This window comes from Pyrgilauda ruficollis, unplaced genomic scaffold (genome assembly GCF_017590135.1).
Source record: "Pyrgilauda ruficollis isolate IOZ18807 unplaced genomic scaffold, ASM1759013v1 scaffold4, whole genome shotgun sequence".
NCBI lineage: Eukaryota > Metazoa > Chordata > Aves > Passeriformes > Passeridae > Pyrgilauda > Pyrgilauda ruficollis.
Window position 1 is genome coordinate 1,374,676 of NW_024525489.1, and position 26,121 is coordinate 1,400,796.

A 26,121-nucleotide genomic window follows, 5' to 3' on the forward strand; every position below is an offset into this window, starting at 1 on the left:
TAGTCTCTTACCACATCAGAAATGGAGACAGGATCCTTGCAGGGCAGTTTTTAATGTCTTACAGAGGAGGGGGGGGTGACACTTCCCTTTGGTGTGGAATGTGAACATTGGCTTTGTGAATGGCAGAATATGATGTTATCCTGTGGGACAGTGATTTTGCCTGCTTATTTTTAAGGAACTGTCGCACCTCTGAAGCCTAGGGGCTTCTGTAAAATATTATTTAGTTAATTCAAACCCATACTTGTTTCCAAAATATCCTTGTCTAGAGTTTCTGCAAAGTCTATAGAGGCTTGATGCATTAGGAATTTTTTTTTTTTTTTGTCAAGCACCTGCTTTCTTTGCCTAGCTCAGTTATGCAGCAAGGTTGTTTTTATAGTATTAAGAAGTGAGCAATATATTCCGTATGCCACCAAGCTTTGTAAAGAATCCTGCTGATTCTTTCACAGCTGCTGAGAAATAGGCCAAGCCTTCCCTATAAAGTGACAGTATGGAAAAGAATATCTGTTCCATTAGTATTGGCCATGCATCCTCCCCAACTTTTTCCCTCTTGAAGGAAAATGTTAGCCCTTCCGAACTATGGAACAACAGATGGTGACAGAAACCAATTTCTACTGCAAAGCCATTTGGTCAGGAAGTATAAAAAAATGTTTTGGAATTGTGGAAATGAATTCTTGGCTGCAGGGCTACCAGCAGCCTACTGGAAATGAGACATGAAGCAACTGCTTAACAAATGCAAGAGCCTGCTTGGGCTGGAGAGAAATGGCTTTGGTCAAACATTTTGGAAATTCAGAACTTTATATAGGTAGGGTCTGGACTTCAGAAGTGTTCTGAGTATTATGGAACCTACAGATTAGGTTCTTAATTTCTGGTCACTGGTTGCTTGACCAGCTACCAAGAAAGTAGCCTTCAAAATATGCAGAATGACCTCCAGCTGAGACAAGCTTAATATAGCTCCTCCTGGTCTAGTCAGGTGGAACCTTCCCTTTTGGCTCAGCCGATTTGCTGCCCACAGACCATGAAAGTCCCAGGGATCTGGTAACATACAGGGACACAAAATTAATGCAGAAACAGCATAGGCCACTCTATTCATGGTTGTGTTTAGTAAGTTGTGTGTGTCTGCAGGTTGCTGGATGCAGCAGGTTCCTTTGGCAATTCCTGTACCTGACCAAAAGCATCTCCTTGGGGAACAGTTTGAGAAGGAGAATTTGTTTATTTTTTGGAAATGCGCCATAGTTGTCTGTCTGTGCCATTAGCTCTCTGAAATAATCAGCAGCATGCTTTTTCCCTCAGAATTTCTGTAAGGAGTCTTAGCCACTCCTATAGAAAATGGTTTGAGAGAACTCCCCATACATGTGGAGCATAAATAATAGTAGCTGAGCCATCTTGTTTTATCTGTTCTGTTACAAACATATACCAAATTGTATGGTAAATTGTATGTCACCAGCAACACAGAGCAGATGGAAATTTCTTTCCACATATTGACTCATATTACTCTGATAAAAGGAGTTTGTTTCTCTCCTTCTGTCAAGCCTGCTAGCCTCTGGCAAGGGACACAGGCTTCAGCAAGGAGAACTTTACCAATAATGTTGAAGTGACCATCTGATTAAAATACACTATCATTGGCCAGTATAGTTAGACTGCACCAACAACTGTTTGGAGTAGCCAGTTCTATTTCTAATATCTGTGTAAGACAAATTAAACCAGGTAGTGTTGTTCCTCGTTGAGGAGACGTTGGGGAATTAACCCTTGAGGAAGCAGATGTTTGGATTTTATAAGAATCCATCCAAGGCCCCAATACTGGGCCATTTGGAGACTAATCCCAATAAAGCATGTGCCAGGTCTCTGAACTGTCCATTATTATAGAAAAGTGACAACTCCCTGAACATGGGTTGTGAATGCTGTGTGTTAGCTAACAAAAATAAGATTTGCAAAGCGCTAGGAAAATCCTGGCAGATAAAATAACTACAGTTGTGCCGTGAGCATCTGAAAAGCAGATATCTTCTGTATTTCTGTTTGTGGTGTGTGGTATTTCATTTGATGACAGCACTGTTCTCAGATTGAAAACACATGAAGCTGAAGTCAAAAGTGAGTCAGTGTAATCATTAACTGACTCACCTTCTAGATGTGACAAGTAATGAACCATTCTAAACTTGCCTGGAGCTTTCTTTGGGACAATACCCACAGGGGAAACCCTCTTACGCTCAAGTGAAGCATTATCAAATGGGCCCTCTATTTTTCCCAAATGCCAGCTCTTTTTTGTCTTGTCTCTAACCACCTGAGGACATATAACTGCTGATCTCAGCATCCCAGCCAATATTTGCATCTTGGGGCTCAAGTACAGGATAGTAAAATCCCCAACACAGCCGTTTTTACAAAAATTGCATATGCTGTTTGTTTCTTCTTTTCTTATTAGCCTGCTCCCACAATGGGGAAGTGTTTTAACTGCCCATGCTGGGATTTCATGTTAGCAAACCTCTAACCAGCATTTGGCTCTTTCCACTTTTTTACTTTGATTTGGATGACTGCCTGAAGCACCTGCTAATGGCCTGAAGCATTGGAGCCGAAATTTGCAGTTTGTGTCCTGCACTCGCTCTGTTTTGTTACCTGCCTTCTGGAGCACCTGCTCTGTGGTCTGGGCTCAAGAGCCTGCTTTCTACCTGCTGACAGCAGCACTCCTCACAGCTCTGCCTCTTTCCAGCTTTGTCCTGCACTTTGTCCTGCTCTCTGTAGCCCCTGCTTCTGCTTTGCCTGGGTCTTCAGGGTAACATCAGTGTCCTGCATGTTCTAGTACTTGAGAGAAGAATGGTGTTCCCCCTGGTACTTGGGAACAAAGGTGATGTCCAAGTAAATTGATCATTGTGGTCATCGTAAAACCTTTGCCATGGCATTCACAGCAGAGTTTTTGAGCTTTTAAAAATAGGTTTTATAGGGAAATTGTGAACTAGGCCAGCTGGCTGAAATCAGCTTGTAGGTCAGCAGAAGTCAGAAGCCACCTGGCAATTCAGTGTTCAGGAAACATAGGAAAAAATGTGCCCACTTAACAGAGAGGGACCAAAGGAAACTCAAAAGACCTGAGGAACACTTCTCCTTTCTCCTGCTCCCGCTGCCTTTTGAAGATCTGCATGCTTTTCCATGAGGTTGCTCCTTGTGCCTACATGTAGGGAAGGCTGTTAGAAGTACCTCTTTAGGCTGTGTGAGAAAATGCTCCTCCCTGTCGAGGGGCAAAGCTAATGGAGGATTTCAGGGGTAACAACTTCCAGCAGAGAATTTTCTTTCCATTCTATCTGGGGAAGCATTCATTTTTTCCCAAGAGTCTTGGTCTGTGCCAAGGGTATTGTTTACATGGACCTTCCTTTTCCAAAAAGGTGGTTTTGTTTCTGTGTTAGAAGGATGCTGTTAACAGCAACAGAAGAACTCAAGTATTGGCTTCCTGCTGGTCCCCTTGCTGGCAGGGTCATCCTGTTCCTCAGTGAGCTGTATTCCTTAATACAGCCATACTGTGCCCCCCGCCCACCTTCTACATTGATGCTGTGTGGAGTTTTCCCCAGGAACCACCTCCCTGAGTGCCTGGGCTGCACACTGAAGCTTGTTCATACCAGAGACATCTGCTCTTGCAGAACTGGGCAGGGCAAGGATTGATTTTTTTTTTCCTTCTTGCTTTCCTTTGGTTGCCTCAAAATAACCCTAATTAATTTTGTGGAGAGTTTAGTGTGCTCCCATCATGGGATTGCTCTTTGTGCGGATCTCTTGCATGCTATATTTAGGTATGGTTTTTGGAACACCATGTGACCCGAATCAGATAACTTCTGAACTACTAATCATGTCTTTGACACTGACTCCCTCCGTGGCTTTGGGGCATTTTACGGTTGTTTCCCTACATACAGAATGAAAACAGATATACTCATCTGCCTTGTAAGAGCTTCTGCCAGGATTAACAAATATTTAAGACATTGGTTTAAAGTAAATCTGATTTTATTGTTTCTACTGTAATCTTAGTTTTATTGTTTCTTAGATGTTTACCTTTCTAAAATGATTTGTTACCATCTTAATTTTCCTTAATGGATGCCCCTATTTCACCATTTTAAATGAAATTAGTTTCTCCTGTGTTGTAGATGAAAATAGGGCAGAAAGAAAAAAGCTAAATGCCCTCATTTCCTGCCTCACACAAATTTTCTTCCTATATTTACTAGTTGATTGATCCATGGAGATGAAAAGCTCAAAACATTGATCTGAACTATTTCCCCTTGTGCTAGCTGTATACATCCCTTTTTTAACATGGGAAATTAGTTATATGCTTTGTTTTTTCCTGATTTTTCGAGTTGTGCAGTCTGACTTGTATCCTGTCCTCTTGCACTGCTCAAGGCCCCTCAAGCCCTGGAGGGAGCTGAGCTCCCTTTGGTTCCACATGCTGCATGGCTGGTTTTTGGAGCCTGTGGTTCATTTCAAGGCATCATCTCTTGTTGTTCATGTCCATAATTACTGCTTTTTGTGTCTTGGGTACTTCTGCAGGGAGCTGGAGTACTGGGATTTCTTCTGGCTTCACCTTTTTTGCCCTAACCCTTTAAGACCTTTTCATAGGCAAACTGATCAAAAGACCTGCTTGGCCTTTCAGTGATAGGAAAGGAGTTCAGTTTCACCAGGTAACTAGTCAGATAAAGAAGAGGAGAAATTATGGCAATGCTTCCCATTCTTTAGGAAGTAGTGAACAGAGCGGAAGAGGATTCTTTCTTATTTAAGTCAAATTTATTGTCTAATTATAACTAGTAGCTCCCCCCCCCTTCTTAATTCCTTCAGAATTAAATCCTTTGCCCAAGTGCTTATTCTTTCCTTCCTGCAATGGCAGTAAAAAGCAAAATAATACATAAACTAAAAATTCAGCTTTGAGAAAAAGGCCGATAATGAAATATCTGCCAAAGACTCTGCAATATGTGTCTGTCAGAGAAAAAAAGCAAACATTCTTATATTTGAATCTGAAATGTAACTGCACTAGACTAGTTGGGGAAAATTTGTTTGAAGATATATTACGTTCCACGATCAAATGGAAAAAATGGCACCTGTCATCATATTTAGAAAACAGCTGGGTAACATGGCCAAGTGCCATAGTCTCTTTTCACATGGCCTTTATGCTGAAACCATCCAAGCTCCATTCTCAGCAACTGGAGAAACCCTGTGCCTTTAAATGGTTACAGAAACATCTTCTTAAGGGCCAGCTCTTATTGCAGCAAAGCCTGCTTCTGATGCTTCTAATTAGCAGTTAATGGATTATACTTTTATAACCAACCCAGCAGGCACTCTTCTATAGTATTTTTCAGCTATTTTTGGTAGAGGATATATGCAATTGCGCTGCTCTTCATGCTTTCATTTTGAGCATGCAGAAAATATTAGAAATAAAGCACTATCTGAGATTATTTTACCACTCAAATGCTTAAAGTCCAATTATGCATTTTCTAAATTCCTTATGCATTTCCTAATTTCCTAATTTCTTTCCTCTAATATCTTAGAAAACTGTAATGGGTTAATTGCCCTAACTGATCTAGACTTTGATGCAGAATCTCCTAAATACATACTTATTGTTAATTAAAATATTTATATACCCAGTGAAAAGCCTGGTTTGTTTAGACTTGCAAACACAGCTCCAGTATATGTATTCATTTAGGAAAAAACATTTTTCTAGGTGAGTCCACTACGGGTGCATTCAGAAGTTTAGATGTGCTTGTAGAAATGAATAATTTTTATCCTTGCTTGGAATTAAAGTAGCAGTGAGGTTAGTAGCATGAAAGATTTGCAATGCTGCATGTCTGTGAGTGCCATACACATGTGGGTATATATGTGTATATATTGTATATACATAATATCCATAGTATGTATACCAACTTGGGCATGTGAATATAAATCTGTGTTTAATAAAGAAGTAAATTTCCTAGGTTTTAGTTGGAAGTTTATACTCCCTCAGGGAATTAGTTTGATGTCAGTTTGTAGCAGGAAACCTAGTTTGCTGAGACTCTCTTAGAGCCTGCTCTGTTCACTGAGGCCACGTTTCCAGTAGGACAAGGTCTAACATTGGTTAAACTGGAACAGGAGAGGGAGCTCTCACAGCACTGGCCAGGAAAGGGGAGGATGGGGTACCCAAGCTTAGGAAAAGAAGGGTAGAGGCCACCAGCTGCCGGTGAGATGCACCATCACTCTGTCCCTAATTACTGTGGTTTCTTCACCAAAAGAAAAAAAAAGACCCTGAGGAGATTTTATAGTCTCCAGTACCTAAATGTGACATGTAAGAATGAATGAGGACACACTTTTTAGCAGAGTATAATGACAGGACAAGGGAAAATGGCTTTGAACTGGTTTAGATGAGAAATTTTTACTGGGAGGATGGTGAGACACTGGAACAGGTTGCCAAGAGAAACTGGATGCTTCTGCCCTGGCAGTTTTCAAGGCTGGGTTGGATGGTGCTTAGAGCAACCTGGTGTAGTGGAAGCTGTCCCTGCCCATCAGAGTGGGTTTGGAACTAGATGACCATTAAGGTCCCTTCCAACCCAACTGATTCCATTATTTTATGGTATTATGACTTGGAAGTGCCACCTGCAGTACTCCTGCTTTGAAAGCACTGCACTTGCTGGGTACAATGTACAGCACTAAACTGGTCTAGTCATGTTTGTTGAATACAGTAAATTTCAAAAGGCTCTCCAGAAAAAAAAATATTTTTACACTATTATTTTTACAGAGCAAAGGCTAAAAAGAAAAGAAAGGGAAGGAAAAGGAAAGGTTGGATAGTGGTTATTATGTGAAATAGCTCCCTGACTGTGATGAGACATAGGCAACTTACTTTCTGTCCTGGTTCTTGAGGAGGATGGGTTTGGGCACTTCCTCTGTCTTGTAACATCCCAGTGGAGTAGGAGGTGGAGGCTGGCTGTGCCGGGGAGAGCTGTTGTTTCCCTGCCCCTCGCAGTGCCTGTCTGTGTTGTAGGTGGGGAACAGAGGGATATCTGCTGGGCAGGGCCAGTCTCACCTTGTTCCTGGAGCAGGTCCTTGCTGTTTAATCCACGTTCCTTTCCATTTAATTCAGGACAGTGCAGCAGGAGACTACCCTGTTCTTGAATCAAGGCCATAGTTGAGCCTCTCTGCAATTGGTTTATGTTTGCTCACTTGTAATCAGTAGAAGCTATTCTGACATGCTCAAATGTGTTGCGGTGCGTTTTGGGGTGGGGCACCCCGGGGTATGTGCTGTTATGTTTCCTTTAAGAAATAATGATATTAATGAATCTTTCTTCCCCTAAAAAGAGCTCCCTCTCCCCTTAGCTTTGCTTTCTCCCTAAACTCCTGCAAAGGTAAAGTCCAAGATAGTCCTGCACTATCTTGTCATAGTACACTGTAAATGCTGTAAAAGGGCTGCAGGATTTGGCTTTTCTCAGCCTCTGTCTGAAGTGTTGGTCAAAGCATGTGGCTCCTTAGAGCTGCATTTCTTCCACGTCAGAGTAGTGAAGACAAGTCTGAGATACCTCAAGTTCAGTGGCAGCATCCCGAGATCTCCATCAGGCAGAGCTCTGGGATTGCCCTTCCGAGTTTTGTTTTGTGCCAAGCAAGCCAAGCTTTACAGTAGTTGAGGTTATTGAGGAGAACTTCATCCAGAAGGGTAAGGCTCCCTGGAGCAGAGTTTGGTTTGAGTTCTCAGAAGGTCGGCGTGGGAAGCTCCCCATAAAAGCTGAATTTTGATGTTGTCAGCCAAGACAGATTCAGAAAATTTGGGAACATTTCTTTTCCCTCTTTATAATTATGTGAAACGCAGGAGACCTGTGAATAGGGTATTTTTAGATTGTACTTTCACATATACGGTATCATAGTATGACAGCAAATTAAAATTCTTATCAAATCTTTTTTTTTTTTTTGTAAGAAATGTAACTCATAGTGGAAAGTTTGATAAAGAGCAGTGTGCTGCTTGGCACAGGAATTCTGCTCCTGTTACTAAATGAAACATCACTGGTTGCTCTCATTTAGATGAACACTTTTGGAAGTTCTTTTTTTTTTAAGGCTAGCGGATTGGACTTCTAATTTTAACTCCTATGGTTTATAATTAGAAACATTTCCAAACTTGTTTACAAACACCTGCACTTGACACTATGTGTCTGCAATTTTAGAAGGACTCACTTGTCACTTCCAGTGGGGGTTGAGAGGGCATCTGAGTTCTTCGTGTTTGTACAGTTAGTTTCAGGACACTGGAACAAAAGTGCATTTTTAAAAATAAGGGTATGAAAGTGTGATGTCTTGTGAGGGGGTTGCATGCACTTAATTAGCAAACAGGTCTTATTGAGTAGTTGTGGATTATTTCAAAGTCAGTAGGATTGATTGTTAGTGGTCATTTGGAGCAAGATCTTAACTGGCACCCAAAGAAAAAATTCTAAGAACTAATTTTAGCAGTTGAGCCTCTCAATTGGAAAAGATGCTTTAAAGGTTTTCTGTTTTTATCTGTACTTAAGACATATTACTTTCTTGCCAGCTGTCCTTAAGAAGTTATTCAGAAAGAGTTTTAAATGACTTTTGAAAAAATGATTGCATTGTTATTTCATATGAATTTGGAAGTGAGTTGCTGAGTGTACAGACTATGGTGGAGCATGGCTCCCCTTGCTCTTGAGTGGGATGTGTGTGTTAAACAAGTCTGTGTGCAACTTGTTTGCAGTGTGGTATCATACTATGTTACTCACTGGTCAAGTGTATAGTCACATTAGAAGTGATCAAAATAATTTACCAAAATAAAAAAAAAATCCTTTTGGCACTTTTTTTGGACTTTTAGCTGCAGCACTTAGGTTAACCGTGTTGCTTATCAATTTCTAGTGTAATGGGAAAGGTTATTGTTGCTAAAAATTGATGCTGTGTGGGAGGGTGTCAGGAAGAACCCTCCAAATATGCTTCAAGGGTACAGCTGAACCAGAAGTAGTCAAAGCAGACTTAAAAAGCAGTGGCATAAGGTGTCCTATTGATTGCCTAATGCTCATGTTGTTCCTAATTAGTATGAAAAGCTCTGGTTAATTAGACCAGCCTGTTTGGCTGTTATGTCCTCTACCAGGAACCATGGTCTTAGACAAACTCCAATATAGAAGAGGATAAAGAAGCCACAAAGCAGAATATTTTTCACTTTCTGCTGTTTTGGTGTCCATAAAAGCATGGACCTGGATCCATTTGAGGAATCCACATTGATGTCAAAGGATCATGTCCTCAGAGGCACTTACTCTATCAATTTCACTGAGAGTGGATATAAGTGGAGTTAGGCACCTAAATACCTTTGTGTATGCTTGTTCTTTGAAAGCAAGCCTGCAGTGTGCAGCCTGTATGTTGTGCTTGACCCCTCTGCAGGGCACGCAACATCACCCACTGGGGGGCTCTTCCAAAGCAATTGCTCAAAAGTAAACAAACTGAGAATTATCTAAAGTTTTTGGAGTATGATGCACCGGTCTGAAGAATTAGGTTTTGCCTTTTGTAAACCAGCTATGCCTCATATCTGTGTTTCTGAATTCCTTTAAAAAGTACAGTTTTAACAAGCATTCACTTTCTGTAGCAAACAGGCTTTAAAAATTTTTTTACTTTTGAAACAAGTAGGCTGGCTAAAATTATGATGTTACTTAGATACTGCAGAGCATAATTTCTTAGCTGCAATTAATAAATTGTGTTGTAACCATATTAGGCTGTTACCATGTTTGAAAATAACTTCAAACACAGCTTACAAGCTCCAGTGTTGTCAGGGTCCCAGTTCATCAGAGTTAGAAATACGCGACATTTTAGAAATGGCTCATGATTCAAGTATGACCAGAGAAATTAGACTTAAGTGGAATTTAATGCTACTTCTTGCTTAATGAGAAATCTCTCTTTTTATGATGAATTCTATCTGGAAATAGCACTTTCATAACTGATGTACTGAGAGAAATGCCAGTGTTTTCAGTTTTCCTCTATTTCAGTTTGCTCATGTCTGTTCTATGCCCATTTTCTTGAGTGTTAACATGTTTCCAAAAATTAGAGGAGGCTTAAAAGCAAGATCTGTGCAAGTGTATAAAGATCTAATGATCCAGCAATGCCTTGAAAATGGGCAAAAACCTCTTTGATATCAGAAGTCTTGACTGACCATGAAGTTAGTGGGAAGTTTCTCAGATGTACCTGATAAGAAAGACCTCTATGGAATATTTGTAGAGTTATCTAACCTGCATGGGCCTGACCAGTTCTTCAGTGTGAATGTTTGGTGTATGTGTGAAGCGATCTGTTCTCAGGATAATCTGCCTGGTTCCTATAGGGAAACTGCATGGAAACATCTTTCTTTGGGTGTATTTAAAATGATATGATCTTCCTCAGGAAATGGTAATTAAAGTAAATACAGGAGTCATGAAAAGAAGGAAAATGGGCTTCAGAGTTCTGCTTTGGTTCTTCTTGTAAAAAAATAACTCTTATTTCAGGTAAAATTATTGCTCTTCACAAAGAATCCCATGGTATGATTGAGTATTTTGAGCCACAGCATGCACAGTATACCAGAATGATCTGAGCATTGAATTAATATCCAGGTAACTGGGCATATGAAGGTATATCGTATACCATCACATACCACAAGAAAGGACTCTTGAGGAGACAATATCTGATTATGGTTAGAAATATGGTTAGAGCTGTGGATATAAGGGGACGGCTTGTAAATTGCCAGAGGGAGTTAATATAGGTTCCCAGCCCATGAAGTCCCAGCACTGGAGTTATGCTTGCATCCCCAGGGCTGGAACACATTGCAAATCCCTGAGATGCAAATTCTTTGCCTGCATCTCCCATGGTACAGGGCTGTGAACCGGTCTTTGAAAGTCCATAAATAGGTGTAGAAATTGCATTTTCCATAGAAGTAATGACCTTAAAGAGGGACTGTGAGTATTACGATGGCCTATTGCAAAATATCTGTAACTTAAATTTTTGCTTTTATTTTTTATTCGTGGTACATATGTTTTATGTCAGCAGCTTTTTCATATTTCTGCAGTAATTCCATGCCATAAAAATATGTGGGTTTTCTTAAAGAAACTGTTATATGCCAGTTGTACCTGAGCTGAAGGGTTACCCAGAGCAAATGTGTATGAAGTGAAACTGCTCCAGGATAACCTGCCTTGGTTTAGGGGAGAGTTAATGGTAAATTTATTTTCATGACCTGTCTGCCAAATATTTGTACACTAATTAGGTCCTATTTTGAGGGCATAGCATGTGAGCTTGTAAGGAACCCCTGGTACAGGATGGGAAGGGCAAGAGGATTTTTGTCCCTAGTAAATGCAAACCCCATCTTTTTTTATGTGGCATCGCCTAATTATGTGCAGTATTTCTAAGCAGCATGTGAATCCCAGGGCTCGTATGAAGGCATTTCTTAAATTGGCACACGGGAATAGCTGTAGCCAGCTCAGGTGTTCAAGTGTAGAGCATTGGGGTAGAAACTGAACTGAGTCAAGGCACAATCATGGTTTTAACTTTATATAATGTCTTTTGCAATGTAGTAGAAAATTACCCCTATGACTAGTGGCAGGACCTGTTGTATAAGTAATCCACCCATGGTGCTGGTTGGTATCTTGCTTTTCACTTGAACCTCTCTGCGATGCAGGTCTTGGAGGAGTGAGTGCCTGGTGCAATCTCTGCCTGACTCCTTGGTAAGTCATTTAAGTCTATTTTTCTGTACAGTCATTTTCCAAACTGCTCAGCAAAAATAAAGAAATTTTTCATAGAGTGCTTTAAAAGAGAGCTGCTAATCAATTTTTCTTATTATTTTATGCCCTGTGATTTTTACACCACCCCCACCAGCTGGTTAATCATGCAAAAGCTGAACACTTCATTAGCCAGAACATGTTTGCCCATGGGCATTTCTGTAGTAAATTAGTTCTTTCTATTTATACAGGTAAGTCATGGCCAAAAGTCTTTAAGGTGCCAAAGGTAAGGGTTCGAATTAATTCTTTTCCTGAGTTTTCAAAAGAACTAGGTTTAACTTTGTGTGCTGTTGATTTGAAATTACTGTTGAAGTAAAGATAGTGTGGGTAAAAGAGCATTGTCAGGCTGTTTAGAGATGCATTGTGCCTTTCTGGATCTCAAATTTGGCCTTTGTAGTACAGGCTACCTTAAAAAAAAAAACACTAAAAAGCCCAAAACACATACATACACACACACACACACACACACACACACACACACACACACACAAACACACACGTGTATATACACACACACACATATGTGTGTATGTATATGCATAGTATTTTCATGCAGAGACTGCTTCTTTGAGTGGCATGTGGCATATTGACCTGTGTTTTTCCTTTCTTACTCTGTGCTTTTTACACTATTAATTGAAAATATGTGGTTTGCAGATGCTTTTTTGCCTCAAATCACATGGTGCCCTCTGAAAGCCTAGTTTAGCTTGACAATGAATTTAGCTTTCAAGCTTTGGCCATTGCAATATTGTTTGAATGCCACCATTTCCTGCAATCAATGTAATTTTATATCTACTTGGAATAGAAAGTCAAGATGGTTATTGCCTTAATTTAACTCAGTGTTGTATTCATTAAGGAGCTGATCCCGAATTCCTTTCAGATCAAAGTCTGTCTTGATTTCAGTGGAACCTTTCAGCACACAAGGTGTGCAGTAGCCTTCTGAAATGTTGTCATTGTGACTAGTGAATAAAAACTAAATGTGTTGCTAAATTTAGGCTGTTGCTCATGTCAGCTTCCTTTTCTAAATGACGGTAAGTGCATTCCATAAATAGTATGCCTCTTATGTTGTCATATCTCTTTGGCTTGCTTTGCAGTATTTTACAGGATATTTGCAAATGAATTTTGTATTCAGTAGGCAGGGGATGAAAATAACACTACTCATTGGAACTCCATTAACCCGCAGCTAATGAGGAACCATTTTGAGGGCTGGATGAGTGTAATTCAGATTAGCCTGCGTGCCAGGCTGCTCTGCTCCCGCTCAGGCTCTGCCCGTGCCACGCTCCCTGTGCTGTGCTCCGGACGGATGGAGCATGGAGCGGCACAGCTCTTACACTGCCTTTGGCCAGTTTAGTTTTCTGTGTTTCGGTTCCCCTTTTGGAAGGTAGGAGAGGGAGTGCGTGTGTGTGTGTGTGTGTGTGTGTGTACACACAGATAGGTGACAGTGATCTTGACCTCCATGGTCAGGTGTTTTGTGATGTAATGAAATACTCCTCAAACACTCCACTCGTGCTCGCTGGTTGATTGCATTGTTGCTTGTAGAAAAGGGTACTACATGGTGACAGTAAAGGTGGTCCAGACTGGCCCTTAATTAATTTTATTTTTGAAATCTATATTAGTGACTGTCGTGAGGGCACCTGGGCACTTCACATCAATAAAAGAATCAATTTAAAAAACGTGTAGACCAGAACTCTATGTTCGCTAACAAAACTCCTGTTCCCCATTGCAACTAAAGGTCAGTCCAAGGCTGGCCAAGCGGGCAGGACTTGCATTCCTGCACCTTGGCACCTGCCAGGCGCGGCTCTGGTGGAACACCACGGGGAGCGGCTTCCAGATGCCCACGGCCCCTGCAGAGACTGGCTCGCTGGTGACCGGTGACTTGTTAACCCTCCACATGTCTGAAGTTGGTTTCAGGACTGTGGGAAAAGGTGGGAAAAGATCAATCCCAGTTAAAAATGTGACTTTGCCAGTTGCTGGCGCTCCACTGAAGTGCAGGCAACAGGGACTTGGTGGAGCTGTGCTGCTGGAATAGAGGGAGGAAAAATTAGACCTTCTTCTGAAAAATAGGCTAGAGATCTCTTAACTGAAGAAACTTTATTGACGACAAATGTTACATTATGCAAGCTTAGCAAATTCTCTAGGAATATAATGCTTCCCAGTGTTTTCTTAACTTGTGTTAATATTTTATGATACCTGTGCAGTAAGGGCCAGTTGCTACAATGTTTAAGTGAGTTTGGGCTGCTAAATTGCTTTTGTGGACTTCTAAAAAAACACTAGTGGACACTACAAATTAGCTAAATTCCCAATCTCACTTAACACTCTGATGATTTAAAATCAGTTTTTTTTCTGTTTTTGACATATTAAGTGAGCATGTGTAATTAAATTAAATGTTGATGCAAAGCTGCATTTACTTATTTCTATTAGGACATTTGAGACAATAATCCCACTTCAATACGTATCTAATTGTGCAAGCAGCACTGAAACTAGGAGTTCTTGGACAGTGGTGTAATTTTTTGGATGTGAAATGATAATATATTTTCATGTCTTGAAATCCAGTTGAACTCGAGCTGAGCTTAAAAACCCAAAATCTGATTCGGGAGAATTCAGTCCCTTCTGGCTGGTGGGTAGCAGGTGTGCAGTGTGTGTTTGAGGGAGGGAGGTGATTGCAGGGAGTGAAACATTTCTCTTTTCTTGTAAAGCTTTAATTCCAGTTTAATGCTGTAGTCTGAAGCCCTCTGCAGTTTAAGTTCTTGTGTAATTACCTACATCTATTGTTGGTCTCCATTTCTAGACAACATAATGGTGATGGTGAATGGCAGAAGCAAGTAAATGTCCAGCATTATGAAGAAATATGGTTTCTAATTCTCAAAGTTTGGATTTATTTTCTTTTACACCCAAGTCCCTTGTATGGGAGAGTGTGTTTTTACAAATTAATACAGACATGATCTTGAAGACCAAATGAGAAAGGTTTCATTGCAGTGTTCAGGATCAAGGTCTTTTGAGTATTTTTATGTGTTCCTGCAGCAGCATAGAGAATGCTTTTGTTGTGTATATCTTTATAAAGAAAAACCCCCATCTTATGTAATTTCTGTTTTCATCCCATAATAGACAGGTTCTACATTTTTTTATTACTGCAGTTGTAATGAAGGAGGGTTTTTTAATCTTTAAAAGTATTTTAGCAATCTATTGAATACTTTTTATCTCTTAACCTTAAGAAACTTCTCCCAGCCTTTCTCATTTTCTTCTTTCTCTTTCCCTTTCTTCATGTTTTGATAAGATACTGCCAGTCAACCCCCGCCTCTGCCTGAGAGCTTTTTTGCTTGGGAGGTTCAAGAATCTGCTCTTCCTTGACTTTTGTCACTCAAGTCAGCTCCCTTTCGCACTCCTATCAACTCTCCCTTTTCCAACTTTTAAATATTTCCTCTTCTTTTTATTTGTCTTCACTGCTATATAACTTTGTGCTGAAGAGTCTTCCAGCACGTGGGTTTTTTTTGGGAGTTGGCATGCAAAGCATTTCTTACTTAGCAAAACAAGTAAGCAACCATACTTATTTTACAGTTTTTGAGTTCACATTACTACAGTAGATGACACTTTTGCTGCTGTATTTCACAGGTTTTTTTCATAGTGAAGTGACTTTATTTCTAACGTAGAGTGGAGATGGTACTGTGTTGCCAAGGGAAGTCCATCTGGTTTGACAGATGAAATGATAAACATTTCTCTGGACATCCCTGTAACGTTCTCCCTTTTGTTTGTTTGCTTTATGAAGTTAAATGGAAGAGGTCACCCCCTTTGACAGAACAAATTCTTTTTTCTAGCAATCGGGCTTTGCAAGAAAACATTTTTTTTTTAAGCAAGTCATCCATACCACACCGTAGGCTGTTTGAGTGTAACAGTATGTTACACTCTGCAAAGTTAATGCAGTTAATATTCAACTGAACTTTTGGGGGGTTGCTAATCCCTTAGGCGGGCTGAGCAGAAAGGGCAAACGTATTTATAGCACTTTGAATCAGACTGCAGTGAACAAGTAAGAGTATGTGTTATACCATGTAAATGTTATGCAATTTCAGGAAAGCTCAATGCACGATCATCTTTTAATTTTATTTAAGTTGATGGAATATCTTGTCTGTAAGCAATAGAGTTGTTGGTTCAGTGGACAACAGGTCTCTTAAAATGAAACTCAGTGAAAGGTCTTGAGATTGTTGTTCTGGTGATAAGTTATGAAGGTTCTGAAAAGATTTATGGGCTGTCTAATTAGGAGCTAACTGTATTCTTTAAGCTCTGTCATTTGTATTATTCCTTAATAGGATTTAATTGGACTTTGTCACATATCTGGCTATTACTGAATGTGTGTGGGGCTGTCAGTAGCCTCTTCCATGTAGACCTCGGTCTCTTACTATCTTTGTAGAAGTAAAAAGATCATTCCTGAGGGATCTTTGCTCCAGAAGTGTGACATTGGAAGTGTGACTCTGGACAGAGTTTGCTTTGGTTAGAGCCGTGGGCACCCCAGGCAAAAAGAACAAGAGTCAAGTCACAAGTTGCAGGCCGTTCATGTAAAAGCTGAAGTGCTCAGGCTGGGAATGTCCAGCAGTGAGGGTCACATCTCTGTGAGACAGAAAATCTCCACATTTATGCCATAGACAAAATTTGCACTGAGTGCAAAGTTACATGGAAAAGCTCAAAAAGGGCCCTGTAATGCTGCCATCCCATCAGGAGTCAGAGAAAAAGGAATTATGATCTTGGATTTTACACACAATTTGATTGTGTAGAGTTTTTAGGCAAATAAAAGAGATCTGTCGTTTGGCAGTCAACAAAAATAATTTGTACTTTAAAAAAATTATTTTATTTTGAAAGAGATGAATGCAGTTGCTAACAGCTGTAGTCTGTATGATAAATTCTGTCAATTTCTGGTGCCCTATCAGTGCAGAATACAGGTCTGACGAAGTGCCCATTCTATTCTAATTAAGATTTTTAATATGTTTTACCTTTTGGCTATTTTTTCTATTTTTTCTAGATATTAACTATTGGAAAGAGTGGCTACAGCATGGAACCTGACTTTAAAGCGGGCTCAGGTGCCTGAATTTATACATGCACTCAAGTTACTTATTGATTTGCCACCTTACCTGTGCCCACTCCTTTCCTCTTTTTTTTGCTCCTTTTGAAGCATACTGGCCATTCATAGTACTTCAGGAAAAAGTCCAACAAAATAATTAATGTGTCAGAATTGTTGGAAAAATGTAAATATGTTGCTAAAGATTTTAAAATCTATTTGTTGTATTTTCGGTTAAAAGTAGCATGACTGTGTACTAGAGCAAGCTAGAATTTTGTATTGGAATTATTTATATTTGAAGTACCTGAAAATATCTAAATTATTATGTACAAAATTTGAAATTTCAGAATATATTAAAACAGTAGCTCAAAGGTCAAAAGCCTCTCCCAAGGAAGGAAGGAAATCAGAAGGGAATTTGGGCTAATCAGGTTAGTTCTGTAATGGTTGCACAGGGGTGATGTGGCTGACACCATTTGTGGCTTCCTTTGGTTGCCCATCCTGAATGTCCCTAGCTCATCATTGGATCAGCTTCCATGCAAATTCTAGCAGGATTCACCCTTAAGCCTTGACCTCTATAACACGATCTCGTAGCATTTTTGTCATTGTACTGAGCAGTAAGTGCAGGGTTCCATTGCAAAGGCCTGACTTCACAGAGTGTCCTGGTGGTGGAGGTCTACTGAAAGTGAGCTGCACATCCTGCAGCCATCTAGGAGCTTAGAAATGGATTAAACAATCTGCAGTTTTATTGTGAAAACAGAGTTAACAGTCTGGTGATGTTAACTGTGTTAAAAGGTAGGGGTGTGTGTGTGTGTGTTACTGTGCTGAACTCTATACATTTATGAGCTCTTTTTATAGTACATTCCCAGCAGCATTCCCAGGAGCAGTCCAGGTCCAATCAGGGCTGGTATGCCATTGTGAGAGGTGTTGTTCTAATTCATGCGTAAATGTGGAATGGTTGCTGCCCTGAGGATATCACAGTGAAATTTCAAACAGGATGAAGACTAGGAGGAGGTGTGGAGAAAAAGGAGGGCAGCTGCAGCAAGTTGCACTTGTCTAGTCAGGGTTGTGGTACGTATAGCCTGATACCAAGTGATGGCATTTCATTTATTTATAAGTCTGCTGCCTTCAAAACAATTAGCCTATTTGTCTTTTCTTTGTGTCTTAGTTATTAAAGATGAAATGTAGTGAGTACAAAATTAATCATTCCCAAGATCCTCCTGCTCTGTCTCTAGTAATGATCAACCCCAGGCACCTCAAGTACAGTTCTAAGAGCGTCACAATGGGCAGACTTGGGATAATCTTCTCTCTACACGTTCTCATCCTAATCTTTCATTATTAGGGACTAATTTAAGCTCTGAAGTATGAGGTTTAAAAAAATATTCTATTTGTTGTTCTCCCTCCTCCACTGTCAACCTTGTTTAAAATATGAAATATCCTCTCAAGCCTGTCATGTGAGGTATTTTCAGAGTAATCCTACCTGCTTCTTGGTGTGTTGGCCAAACCTGCAGCTTGAGAGCTGCCGTGGTGGTTTTGCTTCCTCTGGTGCTAGAAGGCACTGGTAGATCCTTCTCCCCAGGGAGGTGGGTGAAGGCAGAAGCAGGTTGAGCAGTTATGGCCTGGGTGTTCCCATGTCACCATATGTCAAAGCTGTGATGCTGCAGCTGGATCTCTCTCCTTTCTTTTAATATTTTAGTGACTAATTTGCAATAAAGCAGAATAGGAAATAACCGTAAATAAATCTGGGAACCTTTGTATTAATTTCTTTTGCTAGCTGTGTACATGTGAGCAGCTTGCCATTTGCATATGTGAATCTTGTCATAACAATTTTGGGAAGCGATTTGTTAATAATCAAGTTCTCAGAACAGTTCTCTTAATCAGTAATTGATGTTGGTCTGGATAAAGCGAGCCTTCCGCCTGCCTGTTTTGTAGAGCATTTTTGGCAAGTTTTAAGCTAGTGTGAAAACTAGCCATCAGAATAAAATTTAGGACAGCTGGGATGCTTTGCAGTGAAGACTTTTGGCTCCACAGTTCAAATAATCACAATAGCAGCTCAATTTAGCCTTTGGCTGGGTAGGTTTGGCAGGGCACAATGAAAAATAATTATTTCATGGCCTGCTTATTTGTCCCTTAACAAATAAACTCTCTGACCTATGCAGGCTTATGTAAATATGCTGCCGTATGTGGGGTTGTAGAACACTGTCATGTCCCCATTTGGAAATATGTTTTATTTGCCCTCACGTTACAAACTTTTTTTAGAGTTCTGTTTTGGAAGCAAAGAAAGGGACAGGATATATCAGATACTGAAGCCCAGACAGCCAGGCACAGAGTTGAAAAAGCCATCTAAATGTCTTTTTTTTTCTGAAAACACATCCATTAGTATGCAGTGTTTTCACTGCTGTAATAATAAGAGCAATCATGATACGAGCAAGTCCGTCTCTTCACAGCCTTCCCACGCAGGATGGAGAATGACAGCTCCTAAAGCATTTGGATATTTGCCTGAATGTGTGCTGTTTAGCTAACAGCAGTTCAACTTGCTCTCCATCTTATGGCTTCCTGGATATCCTTCTCAGTTTTTTTAGTGACAGCTTAAAATGTGAGATGTGGAGGGAGGAGATAAAAGCTTAGCAAAAGGCTTTTTTGTGTGTGTATTTAAGGGGAAGTTTTATTACACTTGGTGATGGAGGGATGTGCCACACTATCTTCTGTTCCCACCATTTTAGTATTTGCACATTCTGTTGTAGTGGCAGCACTGATCCATAACAGTGTCTTTCTGCTTCCTCCTCTGGAGAAGGGAAAATACACAGAAGAACATGTATCAATGGTTTTGTCTTCTGGCACCACCATTTTGGTTGTGCGGCAGTAAAAGAAAGCCCTTTTTCCAAAGAGCTGAAAGACCTCTAGAATGTCTGCCGTTGCACACTCGTGCACAGACACACTCACACTTGGACAGGCTTTTGCCGAGGTAGCTACAATCTGTTTTTAATAGTGGCACTCCTTCTCAAAATGTCATTTAAAAAAACATCAGTAGTCATGTCATGCATCGGGATGAATTTCTAAATGTAAATGAGATTCTCTCAGTAATTTATTTACATTTGTTTTCAGCACAACAAATGAGACATCACGTAGCTTCATAATTTCCCATGACCGAGTCACCAGCATGAGGTGTGTAATTTACTCTGATTTAAGATGCTTATCTAGAGGTTCTTGGTACAATACCTGGTGGGCTTTTTTATACTACTTTTTGCTGCCTTTTAACCTATCTACTTCACCTCCTTCTCTGTATTTTCAGTTAAAAAGAAGTATAAATGTGTCTGCTTCTTGAGGCCTTTTTTCAGTAGAGCTGAGAGGGATGGCTTTGTTGCTTTTGTTTAGTATATTTTCCCTGCCATTCCCTTCTCATTTGGTAAAATCATTGAGGGTTTCCAGAATGTATCTCCATTTACATTATGATGTGGAAAATGGAAAGCAATGCTGATTGTGGACATTTCTGGTGGCAAAATATTTGTCCAGAAATGAAACATTGCAGTGGGAAGCATCCTGCAGTTGTTTGTTCTCCCCTCTTCTCAGCTGAAATACTAAATCTTAGACCTGTTCTTGGCTCTAATATCGACTTTAAGTTTCTGATTGGCATGTAGCTGAAATGATACTTTGCTTGTAATGGGATGTGAATGCCAGTTTTCAAATTATGTGGACGCAGTTATGTACTACAAAAATCATTTATTTTAAGCCTGTAGTTGGACCATTTAGATGTCTAACTACTTGCTTAAGTATTTCAGGTAGGTAGATGATTAAAGGTGCAATGTACCATGCATACAATTTTGTACCTCTTATCTTGCAGACCTGGTTATGGCTTGAGTAACAATCAGGGCAATGGCTTTTGCTATTTTACAGGTTATCAGCACAGGAGAACTGAGATACTTTGGTGAAAGTTACTGGTAAGTCCAAAAGTGGTGCAAAAGGCTATATTTTGGGATGTTACAGTACAAAAAATATTGTACATCTTCATGGAGATCTGCAGGATTAACGCTGTGTGGGTGATCTTTTCCTCTCAGGGAAGAAGCATGACATTTCCTTGTGTTAATTCCCAATGCAAAAATCAGTGTCTTCCTTTAAAATGAATAAGCATATTCCAAAAAATAATAGATTTGGACTGGTTCTTAATGTGCATTGTACATACTAGGTCCCAGTTGATTTAATTTTGGCCTGCTGGCCATTTCCTTAACATTGCATGGGTCTAGCACCAAATTATGCTGATGGCCTGTCTATCACCAAATTATTTACAGAACTGCGGTTAAATTATAGAAATCTTCCAGACAAGTAGTGCTCTGGGCAAATTATTTCATCAAAGTTATTTTCCATGGTATACTTAAGCAAAAGCTTACGGGAGCAACATTAATCTTTTTTTGGTATGTGATTATGCAGACGTGGTAACAGCCCCTTTTTAGAAATAGCTTTCTACCTGGGAAAACAGAAGGAAACCATGATATGAAAATTAGTTCTCTCTGTGCTGTCCTTGGTTTGAAGCAAACATTTTATGTCAGGGAACCACAGGACTGGGGCCAGCAGTAGGATAGCCATTTCTGCACTCTGTCAGCTCCTTCCAGGTCTTGGGGAATTTTCTTTCTGTAGACTTTAACTGCACACTACTCTGAATTTGTAAATTCAGCTACTGCAGAAGCAGGTCAGCTGGCTTTACTAGTTCTCCATCACAACCAGGCCCAGTGGTCCCTGCCCACTTTTCCAGAGAAGAACATTTGTGTATCTGAAGGCAATATAGGCATTTTCTGCATTACCCCCATCTAGCAAGATCTGAGCTGCTGTATGATTATGAAACATACAAAGAGAATATAAGTCCTAAAAGCAGCCCTAACTCCCTATTATAATTGGCATCCTTTCAGGCTCTGTTCCAGAGTTTAGAAATATAGTCAGGGTAGAACATCTGTATTTGGGTTTATATGTAATGGTCATACCTACTGGTTCACTTGGAAAAATGTTGGCATGGATCACTATTTAAGGACCTTGGGTGCAGCACTTATGTTTAGCTCAGTGTTTTTTATCGCTGTATATTTTTTTTAGTATTCCATGTTGCCATGTTTGTTCTGTGAGACAAGAACGCCTTCCCAGCCTCTGCACGGTTCTGTTTTTTGTTGAACGAGTATAGAAATTCAGGTTTTTAAACTGACTCCCGTGAATAAATTTCTCTGGGAAAACAGGTGCTAAAAATCTGTGGTTTTCAGACCTTTCTCTGCCCACGTACTTAGGGTAAGACTGAGCCATGTGTACATGGCAGGCTGGAATGAGACCTCTGTGCTCAGGGCCCAGATGTGGAAAACCTTACGTGTGTGAGGATGGCAGACTCAGGAGCTTTAGCACAAGAGCTAAAGGTTTTTGCAAGCTGAACATCTGATTTAACTTGATTTCTCTCTAGTGTTGGGTGATGGTTGCTGTTATGTGGGGCCACACCTGGGGAACCCCCCCTTGGTAGCTCATCCAGGGGGACTCAGAGGCAGCTGGGAGGTGACACTCTAATAACTGGGGTTTCATGGTATTGTTTGAGGATTTTTTGGTTTATTGTTTTTTTGATTGGCAGGATGTGAATATATATGAAAGCTGGATCTCCTTTACTTGTGATCGTCAGCAGATGCAAGTCTGATTAAGAGTCCCCTTAATTTAGAAATGCTTGTAAAGACAGGAAGATACTTAAAGCTGGCTTTGTCAACAAAATGGAGAAGCTGTGCTCTTGGAGCCCATTAACAGCAGCGCCAAGATGGCCACTGCTGCACAAATACTGGGAATTAAGTTTCTGCAAAACCCTAGAAGCTCCAAATTGTATATCTCACCAGTTCTTTACTCCCCCAGTTATAATCCATATCTCACTTATTGCTAGAGTCAACAGTCTAATGGTAACAAAAAATACAACCTTTCATCATCTATTGATTTTCAGTCTTTAAAAACTGACAATAAGCTATTTTTTGTCCAATTTCTCAATAAATAGGAACATTTATTGGTTTTTCAGTTTTATTGTATTAGATTAGAATGTATTTTACTGCATGTAGTGGGTAATGTAGCATCAGGAGAGATGTTTACATTCAGCAAGTAACTTTTGAAACTGCATAGCTCAACTGAGATATGTAAACAAATTTGTAATACTAGTTTAATTTAGATCACAATGCAGAATACTCAGCCTGGAGCTCATTTTTCTATTTATTCCTTTATGATCCTCAAACTAATGGAAGAGAATTGCCATAAAAAATAATTACAGTAAAGGTGAACATCTACTGAGGAAGAGGGAGGAATTTTGAGGTATGGTAAGCAAACCATTGAGGTTTATTTCCTAGAAATCCACCAATGACAAGTGTTGTATAGGTTGGGCAAGTAATAAATTCTGTCTGTGTGATACTGTGTCAAACAACACAGCACAAACATCATCTTTCTCAGTGACCTCAGTTACCTTCTCTCCTTTTGAAAAAGGAGACAAATTATGATGTGATTTAGCTGTGGCAGAACTTGGGATGTAGATCCTGAGTTGCCTCCCCACTGCCACCTGCCTTCACAGCACAAGATCACCTGGTAGGTTTTTCCTTTCCAGAACCTCTCAGGAGACACTGAAGATCAACAGTTGCCTCTTGCTTACTCTTGTGCTGATAAATGGCAATTTGATGGTATTTTTATCTCTGCTATAAAACCAGTTTAAGATTTTTTTTCTTTCTTTTTTTTTTTTATTTAATTAAGAAGCAGTTAATTTCTCTTCTGGTGACATTCAGTCCTACAGCCAAAGGCAGTAAGCTCTTAGATTTTTCCATTCTAGCACCAAAAGCCCTGAGGTGAAGGTGCCTCTGCTGAGGTGAGGATGTACGAAACAACCTCTGCTTTAAACCACCTGTGTCACTGTGCCACCAGCACTGGCCTTTGCTGACCCAAGGGGTTCTCTGGCTTCAAGGCTTCTAAAGTGAACAGGCAGGCTTCCTAGCAGGCTTCTCAGGTGAAAACGTTCACTTAGATGATGAAACCTTTTTCTGAGAGAGACAGTTCTGGCTTATGTTTTATAACCCTTTCACAGTAAGCAAAGAAGGATCCATTTGGTCAAAACACTTTGTTTTGTGTGTCTTGGATGTGATTCTCTGAGGCACAGGCCCTTTCTCATAAGCTGCTGTGGATCTTACTGTCATCTCTGTCTTACAGGATCTGATGTAGAAGGAGTTAATAGATATCCAGTGACCAAAGCCATTTATATTTCTCTTTATATACAGAAGTGAAGTGGAGCATGTAAAATTGGAAGGCAGAACCAAACCTGAAATTCTCTAACTTTATGACTAGTGTGTGTGTTATTTTCCCATGATCTTTAATTACATTCTGCTCTGGAGGGGGGAGAGGGGGAATGCTAATCTGGTGCACCAACTGGGGGAAAAACAAACTGTTTTACAGCAGGAGTCTAGATGACAGCACACAGAAAATGCAAAATCTGACATTCATATGAAAGTGGGCTAAGCAAGACCGTAGAAGAGAGGCAAAATGACTGCAGCAAGTAGAATGCAAGTGGTTTAAGGAAACCATGGTTTCTCTATTTATTGAAATGGCACTGCCGACCTTTAAGGTGGTGCTGATATGATTTTGTAGATTTTGTAGAGCAGCACCAAGAGAGATGGCTGTCATAAAGGGAATGTGTGATTGGATTCAGGCTCCTAAGAAGCTGGGTTTAGAAGAGTATTGCCCTTCCCTCTTTGAACATATAATATAGTGAGGCATGTCTCATTGCACTGAATGGAAAGATGCTATTTTCAGGACTGCTGTTGCTGTGCTTGCTAATGAATTTCCAAGGGGTGTTTGAGCCTTGGATATTGACTGTAGAGATGCTTGCAGTCAGTTGGAAGAGATGTGACTGAACATAAAGCTTACTTCTGTGTGCATACAATCCTGCTCTCTGTGATTTTCTCTCAAGTTGTATATTCAATATCACTCTGCAATTATAAATAATTTGTAGAAGTCCAGCTGTGACTTAAGGCCTCTCTACAAACAGCATCCAGGGTGCAAAGTCATGTGATACCCTTTTTCTTCTTTAACTGGCTAAAATAGCCTTTAAAAAACTATTCCCACTTCCAGTTCAAACATTGAAACCAGCAAACTGGTTGAGTGCAGCAGAAATGGTCTCTACCCTCTTTCTTGGTCCTGTTGTCTTCTTCAGCCCCTTGCGATGGGAGCTGGGTTGTGTTGCATGCTGGTGTGCTCTCCTGCACCAGAGGGGCGGAGTTTCTGTGCAGAAGTCCTTGCTAAACAGCTTGACTTAGCAGCACTATACACTTCTGTTTATTTGAGTAAGGGATGAGCAGGCTGTTTAAAAACAACATTCCCAAGGTTGTTCTAATGTCATGTTTGAAAGGCAATGGACAGTCTAGCTTAAAGCTATCCTTTGTAAATAAAGGCTTAGGAACAGGTCTTACCTTGAGTCTTACCCCTCACGTTCATTAGCCTACTATTCAAGTGTCAGTGGATTTTTTTGGCTTGGTGGATAGCATGTTCATTATTCTCGGAGAGGAGAACCTGGGGAAGCTATGATGTGTGTCAGTTTAACACCTTTGAGTGGCGTGTGAGGGATTCTCTCCTGCTCCCCAGCACTGGTAACCTATGAATAATCATGGAGGCTACGGGGCAGTATGTCTTATACCTCTCAGGATCAGCTGTGACTGGTGCGGATCCCTGGGGTGAGATCAAGGATGAAATGAACTCTTCTGTGCTTGGATATGTTGATTATGAGGAGATCATCACTCAACACCCATGTTGTTATCACATTCTGGGCAGTTTACCTCTACCCCCAGGAGCAGTTGTAGCAGTGAGCTTTAATCTGCATTCCAATTTTAAATTTAACTTCTATGTGAATCCCTAGAAAAAAAAAGTTAAATTGTGCTTTGAAATAGAGAATAAGTGAAAGGTGGAATGAGAGGGTGTAGAATAATCAGGATGCTTTTTTTTCTCTTTGGTAGATGCTAGGAAGAAATAGGAACATAATGTGACTTCTCTCCTCTTGCTCTTTTTTTTTTTCAACCAGTCTGTTACATATACACTGGTCCCAACACCTTCAACCGTTTCCTACCAGCTCTGTCATTCAGAAGCCAGACTTCATTCCTTTGCCTTTTAGCAGTGCTGTGGCTCAGGGCATTCCCTTGGGACATCATCTGCACTTGCTACTTCTTATCACTCTCAGTTGGAGAAAGCACACTACACTTGCCATCCGAGCCCAATGGCACACTTAAGCTGTATAAAGGCCACTTGACATCATTTGCATTCTTCATTAGCCATAAAGGAGTTCTTCAAAAGGTGCATTGGCTTTCCTAGCTTTTGAACTCCTTTGGAAGACTGTAATAATTTTCGACCACTAGTCTATGAGTG

General features: G+C 40.3%; 1 protein-coding gene across 10 annotated transcripts in view; it reads left to right on the forward strand.

The window, feature by feature from the left end:
• The window catches only part of ESRRG (estrogen related receptor gamma), a 371,095-nt gene that overhangs the window by 21,533 nt on the left and 323,441 nt on the right, over positions 1-26,121 (forward strand). For 5 of the 10 annotated variants that reach the window (XM_041476974.1, XM_041476975.1, XM_041476970.1 and 2 more), the window contains exons 2-4: positions 11,597-11,642; positions 19,840-19,899; positions 20,629-20,672. The exons of 1 other annotated variant lie outside the window; for it this stretch is intronic. Coding sequence is in view for 1 of the 9 variants with exons in the window: in XM_041476965.1 (XP_041332899.1) it covers positions 11,597-11,642 (46 nt within the window). In the remaining 8 variants the exon portion in view is untranslated. Of the gene's footprint in view, positions 1-11,596; positions 11,643-19,839; positions 19,900-20,628; positions 20,673-26,121 lie in introns of those variants that run through there. 4 more of the 10 variants (XM_041476965.1, XM_041476972.1, XM_041476971.1 and 1 more) reach the window with 3 other exon arrangements.